Source organism: Empidonax traillii, unplaced genomic scaffold (genome assembly GCF_003031625.1).
Source record: "Empidonax traillii isolate 1590-97213 ecotype Southwest subspecies unplaced genomic scaffold, ASM303162v1 scaffold53:size2875158, whole genome shotgun sequence".
Taxonomy (NCBI): domain Eukaryota; kingdom Metazoa; phylum Chordata; class Aves; order Passeriformes; family Tyrannidae; genus Empidonax; species Empidonax traillii.
Window position 1 is genome coordinate 312,238 of NW_020955246.1, and position 16,064 is coordinate 328,301.

General features: G+C 35.7%; 1 protein-coding gene across 4 annotated transcripts in view; it reads right to left on the reverse strand.

Moving 5' to 3' along the window:
• Positions 1-16,064, reverse strand: part of DPH6 (diphthamine biosynthesis 6) — a 200,179-nt gene that overhangs the window by 42,402 nt on the left and 141,713 nt on the right. For all 4 annotated transcript variants that reach the window (XM_027879274.1, XM_027879272.1, XM_027879273.1 and 1 more), the window contains one exon: positions 1,551-1,956. In XM_027879274.1, coding sequence (XP_027735075.1) covers positions 1,551-1,956 — 406 coding nt within the window. The remainder of the gene's footprint in view (positions 1-1,550; positions 1,957-16,064) is intronic.

Consider the following 16,064-nt stretch of genomic DNA (forward strand, 5'->3'; position numbering starts at 1 on the left):
CTGCAAGGATTTTTAAAGTGCATGCATGTTTGAGATAAATATAGAATAAGGATCTGATTTTGTTCCTTCTCAAACTGAAAGAAAAACTCTTACTGATTTCAATACAAGTATGGTCTACCAGTTTTATAGGTCTGACAGATAAAACAAGCTTTTGTGCTCTTGCATAATATTAGTTGCCCCAAATTCAGCATAACCCAAAATACAGATCTACAACATAAGAAATAAACTTTAGTTGTAACAATACATTTATTGCTTTGTATTCTCTTTAATTGGTCAGGGAATGAGATTTTGAAAAAATAAACACTGGGGTAAAACCCAGCAAATTTGTTTGGATAACAAGTTCTACCATATATAAGTTGGTAAGAAATCAGCCCATGTTCAAAATCAGACACCCTCTAATCTAGAAGATACACTGACATTTCCTTATTTTAAAACATTAATATTTAATTATTTATTCTCAAAAGAGTTTCTGCTAGCAGACAGGAATTGGTTATTTGAACATAGATCTAGATCATGACAAAAACAGTCTACCAAATGGACAACTGTTCAAACACTTTTATGCAAAAGATTCATTCTCTCTATGTTGAATCCTGAAGTGGTTGGACTTTTCAGAAACTTCTATTTCATGGAATCACAGGATAACTCATACTGAAGCAAGATCATCTAATCCAACCTCCTACTCAAAGTCAGTTCAGATGTGAGATTAGAACAAGTAATCCAGGACTTTATCCTCTTTGGATCTCAAAAAGGCCAAGAACGGAGCCTTTCGATATGAGAAACATGTCTAGTAACCAGAAAAAGAACAAATGTATCTTAATCATAGAACTGTAAAATAGTTTGGTTGGAAGAGACCTCCAAGATCACGGAGTTCAGCTGTAAACCTAACACTGCCAGGTCTACCATTTAACCGTGTTACTAAACATCAAATCTACACATCTTTTATTCACGTCCAGGGATAGTGATTCCACCATTTCCCTGGGCAGCCTGTTCTAATGCTTGATAACCCTTCTGGTAAAGTGAGTATTCCTAATATACAAGCTAATACTCCCTGGTGAAACTTGAGACCATTTCTTCTTGTTCTGTTGCTTGGAGAGCATGGGAGAAGAGACAAACCCCCACCTCGATACAACCTTCTTTCAGGTAGTTGTAGAGAGCAATAAAATCCTCCCCGAGCCTCCTTTTCTTTGGGCTAAACAACCCCAGCTCCCTCAGCCACTCCTCATATGACTTACTCTCTAGACCCTTCACCAGCTCTGTTGCACTTCTCTGGACACTCTCCGGCACCTCAATGTCTTTCTTGTAGTGAGGGGCCCAAAACTGAATGCAGGATTCAAAGTGTGGCCACACCAGTGCCCAGTAGAGGGGAACAATCACTTCCCTACTCCTGCTGGCCACACTATTTCTGACACAAGACAGGATACCACTGGCCTTCTTGGCCACCTATTCTTGAAAGGCACTTGTAAAATGTCTTCTTCCAATGAAATCTCGATGTAAACAAAAATCACCTTAGGCTTAGTATTACATGTGGTTCCTGTTGTGGTAAGACTTACCTTTTTGTAGTGTTTCCACATCAAAGACATGCTCCTTGAAGAAAGCTCTAAGGGACAAAGGACTTGCACTGCAGTCTTCTGAAAGTTTCTCAATAGCTTGTTTAAACATAGCAACTAAGTCATGAAGAGGTCCATCTAAATCAAGGGGAGAAGTGGATGGTGAAATCAAGCTCAGACGTAAAGAGATTGATGCACAAGATGCAGAACTAGACTCCACAGATTCACACTCAATTTGGAAACTCTCTGACAACATGTTCATTGCAAAATGTTTTCTTTGGAGTGGTTCATCAACTGCTGCAATAACATGCCATTCAATGGCAGCATCTCTGGGTAGGTGAGGTATTACCACCACAGCAAGCAACCCACACACTGCAGTTTCATCATGATACGTTTCTGAATCTTCTTCCTAAAAGATAAAGAAAATATTGTCCATATTACAGAGCTGATAAAAATTAGCATTGCTCATATTTAGCTAAAATATTCAAAAAAGTATATGCAGTACAGTTATTTCATGAAGACTTCCCCTCAACTTTCCTTCTTACTGAAAAGTCATCTTGAGCAATTATGAAGTTGTTTGACAGTATCTGCTCATTTTTGCAATCTCAAACAACTACTATGTACCACTAAAAAAAAAGCTGATCATGACGTATTTTGCACTCATTCTGCAATTGAAAGTCTTTTTGCAATGGTAACAGTCTGTACCAGTGGTCTTTGAAGAATAAAAAATGGTAGTAACTACCAAAACTACAGAAATGGCTTAGTAAAGCACATTAAGTTTTATTTTAAAAGTTGGAGTTCTAAAGATGCAGTTCAGACTAAGTAAAGACATAGTTCAGACAATTCTGAACAGCAGAATTTCCTCAACCAAACCCTCTTAGAAAACAGAATGTGTTTTGTTGATAGCAGAGCTCATTTAGAATGCATATTTAAATTGTTTTCACATCAACCAGCATGTCTGCTTAGCTAACTTGGTAAGCCAGTTCTGAGTAACTGAGGTCCTTTTCCTCTGATGGTTTTTAATAGCTTTCAAGTGGCTGAATAGTTGAAATGTTTGTTTTGATGAGCAGATTATGTTTTTCCTCCATTTTTCCTCCATTTTTATGAAGTGACAGTATACTAAGTATTTTTAATATTAGTGACTTACACCATCTTCTTTGTGTACACAGATAATAACTTTTTTATATACCAATTTGCTTACACAGCAGTATATACTGGTCATATTGTCCATTGCTTGACCTCTGAAAGGAAAAATAATAACAAGGCAAACCTGCCATTTTGCCTGAAGTCGATAAGGCCATATAACTTGCAGTACCTTCAATTCACAAGCTCAATTTTCATCCACTCGCTCTCAACTTTGAGAGGAAGAAATAATGACAGGTTCCAGGCACTTTATTTCAAAATTCACTCACAAAGTTATTGACAAGAATTCTGCACAGAATACCTTTGATGCTTGACCCTCGTAAGCTGTTTACATGAAAAATGCACTTACTTCTATATTAATGATAGTGGAGTGTAATTCTATCCCAAACATGTAGCAATTGCTTTAGCATTTCTGTTTTTGATATGGGAACAAAAACAGGGATAATTTGCCTCAAATTGCAGTCACTTCAGTCATAATAAAATCTCACGGAGTACTGTTTGCTTTCAGTACTTTTATTAGGCTGGCTGGGGCTGTTATTAAGGTACCAACACATAAATGTTATATTAGCACTTAACAGGAGCACAGTATTCTCCTCTAGGACATGAATTCTAACCTTGTCAATATAATTCCGCTCTGAGTGCTGTAAAACAGTTTAAAAAGATGAAATACTGGAGCTTTGCACTGAGGAAAAAAAAAGAAGTCATGCTCATTCAGGCTTAAAGGCCACTTTGCTGGCCCAAGGTGCTGAGGTACTGGTTAGAAAAAAAAGAGTCTAAAGAAGCTCTCTCAGGTCACATCAGGCACTAAGACAAACTTTTCGACTTCCCTGTACTTGTCTTAGGTTGTTAAATCAATTACTCGCTATTTCTGCTTGCCTTCAGCTGCCATTTAGAATATGAAGAACTACATGAAAATTAGGGCCAAGAGAAAGTACATTTCCAAATTTAACAAATGAGAATCATTCTGTGTGAAAGACTATTCATGGTGCACCTGTACAGTACCATAGCACTCATAACCTTTAACTTTGGAGTTTGCACAAAGCACAAGTGATGGAGCTACTGGGGACTAATAATCTTTCATCAGCAGCTACAGAATCTTACAGAAATACTTCTAACAATGACCTCTTCTGACTTACTTTCAAGAAATCGATGACATTTGTGTTGTACATGGATGGTGCATTTGAGTCACCTTTCAGAAATTTACAACTGTCTTAAATAGATGAGTATCTTTCGGATACGACTGTCTAGTAAATGAGGATGAATATATAAGGTCTGCTAAGAGGTTATATTCATATGATGCTAGAACAATATTAGTAAGTATTAAGAATGAAAATGAAGAGGAATTATTTTATGGCTAAGTTGCTTTTTATAATTGATTCTGCACTCTCATCAATGAGATTCATCACTTCTGACAGAGAGCTGTGGTACTATGAATAAAAACACGTTTTTAGGGTTCTTGCCCAAGGATACTGTTGTAGATCGTTCTATAAAGGAGTACCAGTTTCAGCCTAGTCTTTCTTTTACATCTTCACAGTCTTGGACAGAAAAAAATGAGGTAGACAAGAATACAGCTTGGATTGTAATTCTTGAAAAAGCAGTGTCAAATAATTCTTTGGAAGTTCTAAAATTCTTGTTGAGAGACACGAAAACTGTTGAGGCAAACACTGTTGAAGGTAGTGATTCCTTAAAGTATGCATTCCCTGAGTTCACAAATTTTTACAAATTTTATTAGGCTATAGGTGTATCTGACATCCAAAGGTATTTGCCCTTCAACCCCTATTTTCTAGCTAGCAGTTTCCAAATGATTTTCAGTTCATGGGAGAAAGTCTGCATATTGAAGTTCCAACTTCTTCTTGTTAGTTTTTCCATTGGATTTAATTCTTTATAATAACAAATACTGCAAGGTAGCTTTGCACTAGAAGTTCCATTGCCATAGGGGAAAATAAGCAGATCATAAAGGTTCAATGGTTGACCGCTGAAATAATACGCAGAAAGATGCTACTTAATGTGCTACACTTTGATATGATCTGTTTTCAAGAGGACTAAAGAAGGACACCAGGTAACACCTATTCTCCATGAAGGAGACTGAAAATAAATTACTCTGCAGTTATGTCTTTTATCAGGAATAGATGTAAACTGGATCATCTCAGAGACCACACTATGACAGAATTCTGATTCTGTCAAGGTAAGAAATGGCAGATCCCAAAAATTTGGACAAAGATTTGGTAAGACAAGTGATTTAGCTCTAACTGAATCTCACATTAGACTTTCCTCAAAACATGATGCACAACATCCACCCTTTGCCAACAGGATCATCTGCTATTCAATTTATCAAAGATGGAAAAGATTAAGATCCATAAAGTTTGGGAAAGGAAGCCAAAAAGGAGATTTTTCTAAATACATGTATTTAGAAATACATAGAATTGATATAATTCACTATCCAAAGAAGGACTATGAACATTTTTTAACACCTTGCTTTAGAAAAAAACCATAACTCAACAAAGGACTTTTCCTACTGTAAAGAAAATACTGATATTCTTCTGGTGATACAATGCACATTTCAATAACTCACAGGACAAACCAAAGGTACAGAGTAGATTGTAGGATGGTTGAGAAAGTGAGTCTTCTTTACCTTTACTGAGAAAACTGCCATGCTAAGCTAAGTGACATCTTGGAAAGTATGAATGGGCTGGTTAATAAAGAATCACAGGAGTTGACAGCAGTCAAGAAAGCAAGTAAAACAAAGAGAACAAAGTAGGTAACATTATGCCACTGCAGAAATTCACAGTTCACTCTCATCTTGAGTAAGATAAACAACACTGCTTCTCTCAACTGAAAAAGGACATATTAGATCTAAAATGTATTCAAAGGAGGACAATAAGTATGATCAAAAGCTCTGGAGGGTCTCAGTGAAAATGTTCCCCAGCCTTCTTAACGAGAGGACAGAGGATTACAAAATCATACATGACATAAGAAGGGTGGATAGGGATAAGAACTGATTTTGCACGCTTGTCTTTCTGTACAAGAACTACGGACCATCAAATGACATTAGTAAGAGCATGGTTTCAAAAAGGACGATGGTGGGTGACACCTACAATTTCTTGATTCCAAGAAGTTTATAGGGATTCAAGGGGAGCCTGAACCTCTAAGAACAAAGACTCAGTGGGCATTCTAAAAGAGACATATTGAAATTCCGAGGTAATGCTTAATTTATATGCGTTAATAATTTATATGAAAATTATTTATATAACTATTAAATTAACTCATTTAAATATGAATTAATATAGTTTGAGGTTGGGAGAATATTAGAGTAGATACATGCTTTTACTGTTTTTACTTCTGCTTAGGGCTCCTGTTTGGAGTCAGAATACTCAGCAGAGCCTACACCATTATGGCTATTCTTTTGTTCTTACATAGGAATTTATGCCAATAAATTGGCACATTAGTGGTGTGTTTTGTGAAGAACTGGGCTTTCTTGACTCAATTTGTTGATTTTTCACAACTAGTTCCTTCCAACATTTCCATAATCCTAAAGGAATTTCATGTTCATCTGTAATATTCTAGGCAGATTTTATATATGAATAGTGAACACAGAATCAAGTAGAAGGATGCAGATAACAGCTTTGAGAGATAAAGCTTCTTCAGCAGTGGTTATTGGTATCAGAATATTGGGCTGGAAGAAGAGGGAGTTCAACACGGTTATTCCTTCTGAGAAAAAAGATTCTTCTTTTTCCCAAAGCTTCTCCTTTTTCCCAAAGCAGAATCACATGTAGAACTGTAATCCTACTTTTAGGGCGACACATATATGTTCAGTTCCTGCTTAACTGATAGAGACAGCACAGACAACCAGAACATGACAGTGCCAAGCAGGAGGTTTGGCTGCTTTTGGGCACCTGCCACAGGAACAGGGATTTTGAGCTGTGTTACACTGGAGCCATCCAGATAGCTGCTCTGTGTTAACCCCTCTAATGAGGTTCTGCAATGGATGCTCAACTCAAATCTGCAAAAGTTTGGCTAGACACAGAAAGGGTCAAAGGACTTGACTGTTGAAGGCCACAGTACTACAGTTATCAAGTGACATTCAATTCAGTAAGGTATCTAACAATGAGAAACGAGAAGGGGAACACCTTATATTTTATATTCATGAATAAGCTGATGCTGAAAAGGTTGTTTGGTAGCAACATTCCTTAGGTTACACTTTTATGAATGTGTTTAATTCAGACATATAAGCCCTCTCATATCCCAAGAAGCAAGGTGAACAACATGGGTTATCAGTGGGTTTCTAAACTTGTAATTAACCTGTATCTCTATATTAAAGCAAAATGGTTATCTGAACTGCATCATACATAATGTTTTCCTGAGTTTTGCTCAGACAGAGGAAATTATCACCTTGGTTCACAGTATTACCAAATACTTGCATTTTGTAAGCCTCAGTTCTTAGTAAAGATTCACTGAATTTTCATTGTGCATATTCAGAAGAGTTACAAAACACTCTCACAATATGAAATGCCTAATGCATTCACAATACTGCTGCACACCAAACCAGGACCCAGTGTAGTAAGTAGAGTTAAATCAAAAACACTGGGCTGTAAGGGTTGTAAACTAACTTAAACAGATCGTTGTTTTAAAGGTGCTAACCTTAAAAATAATTTTTCCAACTAACAGTCTATTTTTCAATTAAAAAAAATCCAAACCAGACCTATTAAAATTCCAATGAAAACACAGTAACGAGTATAAGACAAACCTATACTTAATTCACTGATGGATTTAGCAGTGAGCATTTAACTATTTTGCTTAATTAAACTGAAAAAGGTACAAATTTTGGCTATTAGCATTTATTATATAAATTCGTTTGACTATCCTCCATTTGTTCTAAATGAGAAATATTCTTTTTGTTGGGTTAGTAAGGACTAGGACCTATCTACCTCACAGCTGAATATGGAATCAGGCTGTGAGAGACAGAGATGAATGCATAATTGCTATCTCTACAAAGAACTGACTTGGAGAACAAAAAGAAAGATACTGTGATGTTACTTTTAGAAGCTGAGTTTATGAAAACCTTATATGGTGCGCATTATTACACCATTATAGTGGCAAGATTAATGTGCCTTTAAATAATACATTTAAAATTTCTTTTACACTGCCTACATTAAACAGAGTGCATCAAACTCCTGAGATCCCGCTTAAGCTCTGGTAGAGTCTCTCACAACAATAGGTTTATGACTTAAAAAAGTAAAGATTCCACTAGGAAAACTGCATAAGAATAAAAATGTCAGTTCCTGAAGAAAGTAGGATAGAAGCAATCCTTTTCAACATCCTAGTTTGTCTAATAAATAGGCCACATGCATTCCTGGTATAACACATCTGAATTTAAAGAATGAATACCACAGTGTTCTATAACAACAAATTGTTAAAGATGTTCTTTTTCCAAAGCTTACAAAAATAAGAAAGTCAGACATTTAGTATTTATTTCTGAAATAAAACAAATTACTTGCTGCATGCCAAAACGCAGAACTGGCAGACTAAAAGTGAGGTCTTATAAACATGAGTATTTGTCTTAGAATAAATACTGTAAATATAAAAAGAAACAAGTTCTTCAGAAATTTTAGTTCCCTCTAATCACTCCACAATGTGCTGGAATTATCTGCAGGTAGTTCAGTAACCATTATGTCATGTAGAAATTGGGAAACTAGGAAACTGAACCTGTACTTACTTGGTGTTACTGAACCAGAGAAAACCTAAAGAAAGCAAGGTGGTTCTTTATTTTTTGTGTCAGCATCTGATAGTACATTTTGCAGAATAATTTCTTTTTTTATGCAGTCTTTATCTATCCTTAAAAACACAGAAATGTGAAAAAGGGAAAGCAGATATAGAGGAATAAATATAAGTATAGAAATTTAGAGGTAGCGCTATTTCTAAGAGTACTTTAAATCAATTTGTCTAATTCAGATGGAATTCAAATTAATGCCTTCTCCTAATATCATGATTATAAATCCACATGCTGGCATTTGGGAAAAACATCCAAATTAAATTTTCCTCACAATAATTGTGAAAAAAAATCTGTGTGTAGCTATGCTAGTGATGCAAAATTAATTATTAGATATGAAATGATCAGCAGTTAACATGCCAAGCACAGCTTAACTTTTCCCAGAGAGGCAGGTGAATAAAGTGAGCATACCTCAAGTTATCTTAGTGAGAGTATAGGAAATTTGAATCTATACAATATATTGATGGCAATTATTAGGATTTGACAAGGCGATGGGCTGAAATTTTATGGTAATCAATCAAGTATGTCAGAAGAAACTACCATAAAAATTAAGTAACAACACTCTTACGGTCTAAATCCCAGAATAAATATACCATAAATTTGATTTATAAGTTGAGACAGCTTTTTGGTGCATAAAGGATATATTTAAGTCTTCGCAGAATCAAAAGTTTCCTGACAAATGGTCTCTGAACAGTTTTACTATAGGTATAGGTAAGCATTATTTAAAAAAGGAAAGCAAATACGGAACTCATGCAAATAGAGAGTTCATAAAAAAGCAGATCAATAACTTTACAGGAGCTTGTATTGCTCAAACAGAATAAATTAGCAACTTGCTATTCTATCTTTTACTGTGATTGTCAACGGAGGCCAAGAAGTGGTATAAATTTTCATCATTTCTGTGTGATAGAAGAAAGGGTTCAGTTGAAATTTAAGACATAATCTTACAAGCTCTCTTTTGATTATATTTAGTAGAGAAGGATATCATTTGCTTGTTAATTTTGTTTCCCTTTTCTATTGTTGGATCACTGTGTTTTCATCCTTTCATTTCAGAAACTGAGAAGCTCTGTGACAGGATCAAAACAAGAGCAATCAGTCTCACATTTCCATGAAGACATAGTCAGCTTTGAGCAAATCTCTAGAACATGTGAACAACTGAAAGACAGTATACAAAGTCTGCAATAACTAGGCCATCACCTCTGCTTTCTGGACTGAGCAACTGGGAAGTTTTCTTGAAAAGGAATCTCAAGTAATTACTTGTTAGATTAAATTGAAAGAAAAATAGAAAATGCAAACTTGCCAACTGAAAGAAAGCCACAGGCTTCTGCATGCACAGTAAGGGAGAATAATCTCCTATTTAGGGCCTAGACTTCAATTTTTGCTTGATTTCTCAGGTAAGTATCACAATTTTGTTCCAACCCAATATCTAAAAGCAGTCTCAATAGCCCCATATACTCCAGGTTTTCAACTACCCACCCAATCTCATAGATTTCAGTCTCTCTTCAAAATACATTTCATAATTGTACGTGACTACTATACCATCATCAGAGCAAAAGAAAGATTTAAAAATGTTGGATAATCAGTTATGGGAAGCATGGGATAATACGAAATGGAAAATATGAATACCTGTATCTTTTTTCTTAAGTCAAAGGGGTCAGGAAGGGATTTTCACTTTTGTTAATTCCATACAAGATTTTGGCTGTTTGCCTTATTCTGCAGAAGTAGTCGTGCTACCAAGCCATGTGTATTTAACCAACCCTCTTCCTACTGCATGGGAAGCTCAGCCTTTTGGTTCTCATCCTGTGGCATAAAGTATTTGGAACTCTTAAGGTCTAATATATTTTAGTACAAGTATACTCACAGGGTTCAAAAATGGGAATTTCTGGGTGAAATGTAATGATCTGTGATATACAGGTCAGAATAAATAATGTAATGGTGCCTTCTGGCTGTACAAGCCACTCAAGCTATGAAATCTGTTTTATCCACTACTTAGGCTCAGCCTTTCTACCAGCACTGCAGTGCCTGAACTTTAAAAACCCACAGTGAGAAGGCAACCACCTTACTCATTATGGTCTTTAATATCCCTTGCTGATAGTTTTAAATTTTTAAACAACCCTACCTGTCGTGCTCCCTTTTATGTGTTCTCATAGTTACAGATATAATTTTGGAAGCAAAATATCTAAACAGCAAGTATAATAAAAATGAAATGGGTTAAAACTTATTAGCAGTAGGGAGCAGATGTAGCAAAATTCTGCCAGTTCCCCTACATTTCCTCCCCAGCAGGGATTTTCTGTCAAGCTGTGCGTTAGTTCTATATACTAATCCAGGCTGCTGTTGCTGCAATTGCACCTTCCTATACTTTGCTATTGTACTAAAAATTCACTTTGATTTTTGATTTCTTCCTTCTTAATAATAATATTTAAAGCAGTTCCTGCAGAGCTAAATGTAAATTCAAGCACTGCATGCTAGATACTCAAAAGGGCATGAAAATGTAAAATTGATAAGAAAATAATTACATACTGAAAAGCTGTTTTATTTTCTTAAAAACCAGTAACTTTCTCTCAACAAACTAAAAATTCCTGAGCCAAGAGATAACCAGTTAATGACTAAAGTTAAGATCCTTGAAATACCTCTCAAATATACATCATTCAATATATCACTTACAATGATATTGTAAAAAAAATAACTATTTAAGGAACAAAGCCATAAATTGATAATAATATAAACTGAAAGCAAATGAAGTCTGCCACATGAAACATGATCACAGATTGTCACTCTGAGGGTTTTATTTTTCATGTGTAGTGTCAAAAATAAGCACTTAGGAAAGAGAGTTGAACTGAATTAAGGATGATCAAGATGGAAAGATTTCACTTGAAAATCATTTGAGAGTGTGTACCCAAATGGGACAGAAAATGAGCAAAATTAATGGTCAAAATCTACTTTGTGGGCATTAAGGATAATGGATTTTATTACTCAGACTCTGAATTTCAGATACTGATTGCAAAGATACTTTCTTTGAAAGTCTACTTTCCTTCAGAACTTTGACAATGAACTCTGGAACCAATTTTTAAACCAAATGTCAGGTTTTAGCTCATGTATTCTAATTACATCACCTGTTCACCTGTACATAGACAGCACCATTAGCTACTGTTGTTAAACCTGTAATAATTTTGTAGAATGCAAGCTAAAAAATTGTGATGCTGTTGGAGGTAGAAGAAAAACAATTTGAAAATTCTGGTGGTATTATTAAACTTCTACTAATTGCCAGGCTCTCTCTCATTGAGACAACCACCTTTATCAGTAATATGATATACAGATGTGCAATCAAAATTATTTCATGGATTCATAGAATGTTTTGGGTTAGAAGGGGACCTTGAAGATAATGTAGTTCCAAACCCCCTGCTATGGGCAGAGATTCCCACAACTAGTTCAGGTTGTCCAGAGGCCCATCAGCATCTCCAGGGATGGGGCATCCACAACTTCCCAGGGCAACCTGTGCCAGTGCCTCACCACCCCCACAGAAAAGAATTTTTTCCTAATATTTAATCTAAACCTACTCCCTTTCAATTTGAACCCATTCCCTCTTGTCCTGACACTATATGGTCTTGTAAATATCCTTGCCCTATCTTTCCTGTAGGTTCCTTTCAGGTACTGGAAGGCCACAATTAGGTCACCCTGAAGGGTTCTCTGTTTCTGGCTGAACAATCTCAGTTCTCTCTGCTTTTCCTCATAGGAGAGGTGCTCCATTCCTCTGATCATCTTGTTGGCCCTCCTCTGGGGCCATTGACATCATTCCAAGATGTCAATGTCCTTCCTGTGCTGGGGACCCCAGCATGCCATACACCAGGGATACCTGGTTGCAGTACTCCAGGTGAGGTCTCACTAGAGCAGAGTGGAGGGGCAGAATCCCTTCCCTTGACCTGCTGGCCACACTGCTTTGGATCCAGATCAGGATACAATTGGCTTTCTGGCAATTCATTTAATTTTGAATGCAACACTTTTTATTAAACAAATTTTTAGTGGAAAATACATTTACATTCTTCCTTGTGCATATCAGTACTTTTGAGTTAAATGGTTTTGGCAGAGTAGTCAGTTACTTTCATTTTTCAATATGGCATGACTGCAAAGAAAGATCAGTGAAATGGCGTATAACAGGACTATTAGGACTTCACATGACCTTTATTTTAACTCAAGCCATTTACATTGGTCAGTAATGTCCTACATACAGTTTGGAACTTGAATTTTGCAGGATCAGTTTTCCCCAATTCAGTGTTACAGGAGTCAAACTCAGGTTATGAAATTCAGGTTACTTCTTACAATCCACTGTAATGGGTTGCCCAAAAAGTTAGATAAAAAATCAACTCAGTTTTTATCGTCAAGCATGAATTTATACGATATATAATACAATATAATACTTTGATTCATTCAGGTCAGCTGTCTCAGCCAAACCCCAGCCTGTATTTTCATCAGCTAAGAGTTACATTTTCCTCTTTCAGACTTGCTTCTTTGTTGATGTATGTATGCATGCAAAAGTAACTACTTTGGTCAACTACAGAAGATGGTCAGGATTTTTCCATAAAGGTGCTTATGAGCAAGAGACATGAAGAACTGCATAATATTAACAATAAAAAAATGTCCAAGATAAAATTAAAGTTAGATTTCAAGTGTTATCACCTGTGTTCATTGTGTTACAACTAAAGGACTGATAAGAACTGAACAGGTATCATATCAGCTGGAAGCATTTTTATTTTTCATCAACAAAGCTGAATAAATACAGAGAGGAAGCTGAAAGTGATTATGCACTGCTGAGCTGGCATGCATGTTACTGTGTATTGACCACACTGCTCATTTTTGCTATGACAAAATTTAAAGGGGTTTCAAAATAATAACAGTTCACTTTCACACTGTCGTAACTTGCTTTTTTGAAAGTGGAGTACAGGTAAGCATAAATAATTTTTGATTTGCATTGACTTCTATGAATAAGAAAATTAAAGATCTATTATTAATTTTGAAGACCATGTGATATCCCTCAGAGAAGAAGATGAAGAGGAAATGAAATTATTATGACCAGCACACAGAACAAGAGATAAGGATAATCAAGTACTGTAATTTAGTAGGATCCCTTGGATTACAACATACACTAGTAAAGAAGTACTTCTACTAGAAGAAAGAAGCTGTTTTCCTGAGTTAATATCTTTTTTTCCCCTCCTTTGATTTTTTGGTGGGAGAAGATTGTTACTGCATCTGAATAGAGATAAGATTCTTGCACAGTTTCAAAAGTAAGAGATGATATTTTGAGCTCTAATTTTGACTGGAGCTTGACAAGGGAGAAGGACAGATATGAATTTTCCTAGTTAATTGTGGAGTTTTTCTTCAGTGGAAATTTGCTGCATATATTTGTGGTGTTGAGTCCAGGCAGCTTGAAAGTGTGCAACACTTGAAAGTGTGCAACATTAGCGTGTTAGACACAAATCCAAAACACAGCATCAGAGGGGCTGTCATGAAGAAAGTTAACACCACCCCAGGAAGACCTCATACGCTATTCAATAGGTGATTTTCCTTCCTGTAACAGGAATACTTTTCCAGGTTCTGCATAACCATGACAAAGCGGATATTGCCCACAGATTTAAGGGAAGGACTTCCACTATAAATTTTGATCCGTTTCTGAAATCTGAGTTTTCTGATTTTTTATGGAGTTTACATTGAAGAGACAAGTTAAAACACCCTCCCTGGAAACGAAAGAGATCTAGCATAGCTACTTGTTGGAAGCACTGACTCGGAAGGAATGTTTGTGGTGTCTGAAAGGTATTAACCTGCTACAGTTTTAGAAAGGATCAGTTGTTAATAAAACTATCTATGTAGGCTGGGGTGGTAATATGGCTCTTCTTTCAGTCCTGATCAGCAGGATTAACTCATCCAAAAGAGAACAAAAAAACTCTGAAGGTAATGATTATCCTGAAATTCCATCCTTTATTGTGGGAATGTAAAGTTCCCTACATGCAATTTAGACTACAGTTTAATAGGGATGCTTCATGAGTGAAAGTAAGATAAGACCTTGACCACTTTAAAAAAAAAAAAAAAGCATTCTCCCCTCTATAATGAGGCACTGACAATGGGTACTCACTTCATGGTTGAAACCCTTTCACAGTCATCACACATTAGACTTTTGACCAGAGGTTCTGGCCTAAGCAAACAGTAGATGCATATATCCACTCTTGCTTAGCAGAAAAGTGACAGGCTCAAAACAGAATTAATGTTTTCAGCAGAGGAGATGAAGAATCACTCAAAAAAAATTCTTATAAGAGAACTGCTGCAGGGGAAAATCAGTCAGCCTGGATGAACTAGGCTGTTTACCACCCTGAATAACTTGACATGCATTTCTTCACTGTGTCTACCTGAAAAGCAACATTCAAATGCATGTATATATTACCTGTAAATGGCAAATAAGCTAGTATAAATCAGTGCATGGAAATCAGAGAGTTATGATGACTTATGCCAGCTGAGGATTTGATTGTATCTATCTACATAAATGTTCACACAAGAAATGCTTTCCTTTCTTATTTTCTATTGTTCATATTTTTTGTTTATATTCTACAAGTTAAATTTAGCATACTGTTTAGAGCATTATACATCATATGACTATTATACACATATATATTCAATTTCTAATAATGGCTTTAGTTGAAATCATGTAGACTGCTTCTTTGTTCTTTTTGTTGACTATATCCCTTTTTAAAATTCATTAAGGCTCCACTTATGTTACAAATAGAGTATCATAATCTTCCTTTCAGAAAAAGTTAAAGTGGCAACCCTTTCACCTCCCATTGTGGCCCAGTGTCAAATGGCAGACAATTTTCAAGGACCTCTGGAGTTCCACTGTCTGCATTTGACCTGTGTTAAATATTCTCATTACAGTTGCTTCAAATGAATACAAAAACTTTGCTTAATCTGAGCACAGGGGAAATGAAATACACTAGGCACAAGATGAAAGACCCACTACCACTGTGGAATTTAATGCACTGTGTGTTCTGAACGTGGGCCATAAAAGAAGTCTGGTTTAATATATCAAACTGTGGAACATTTGAAATAACATCTAGTAGCAAAATAGATGTTAGAAACCTGATGAGACAAAAAAAAAAAAAGGAAACAGAAACATGTATTTTCTTCCTATTGAATTTTTGATAGCCACAGGTACTGGCTGGCAGCAATGATTTTTAACAATATTTCATTTTCTTCTGATAATATTTTAAATCATATTAATTAACCTACATGAGAGTTTACTGCAATGTAAATGTAGCAATGTAAATGTAAATGTAGCAATGTTCTAATCTGTCATTTTTACCTTTGTAATATTTGTTATTTCTACTACTCATATTTTAACTGTTCTGTTCAAGAAACTTGTAAAAGAAGGAGACTGACTAAATTGATATTACCTATACTATTACCTCCGGGACACAGAATTTACAATACTGTTTATAAATCTAACAATTGTATTAAACAAAGATATTAACCAATATATATAATGAAATAGATAAAAATTTGTACCTGAACATTATAGACTTAAAAACATTTGCTCAGCATGGTGAAAAAGTACATATCCTCTCACAGAA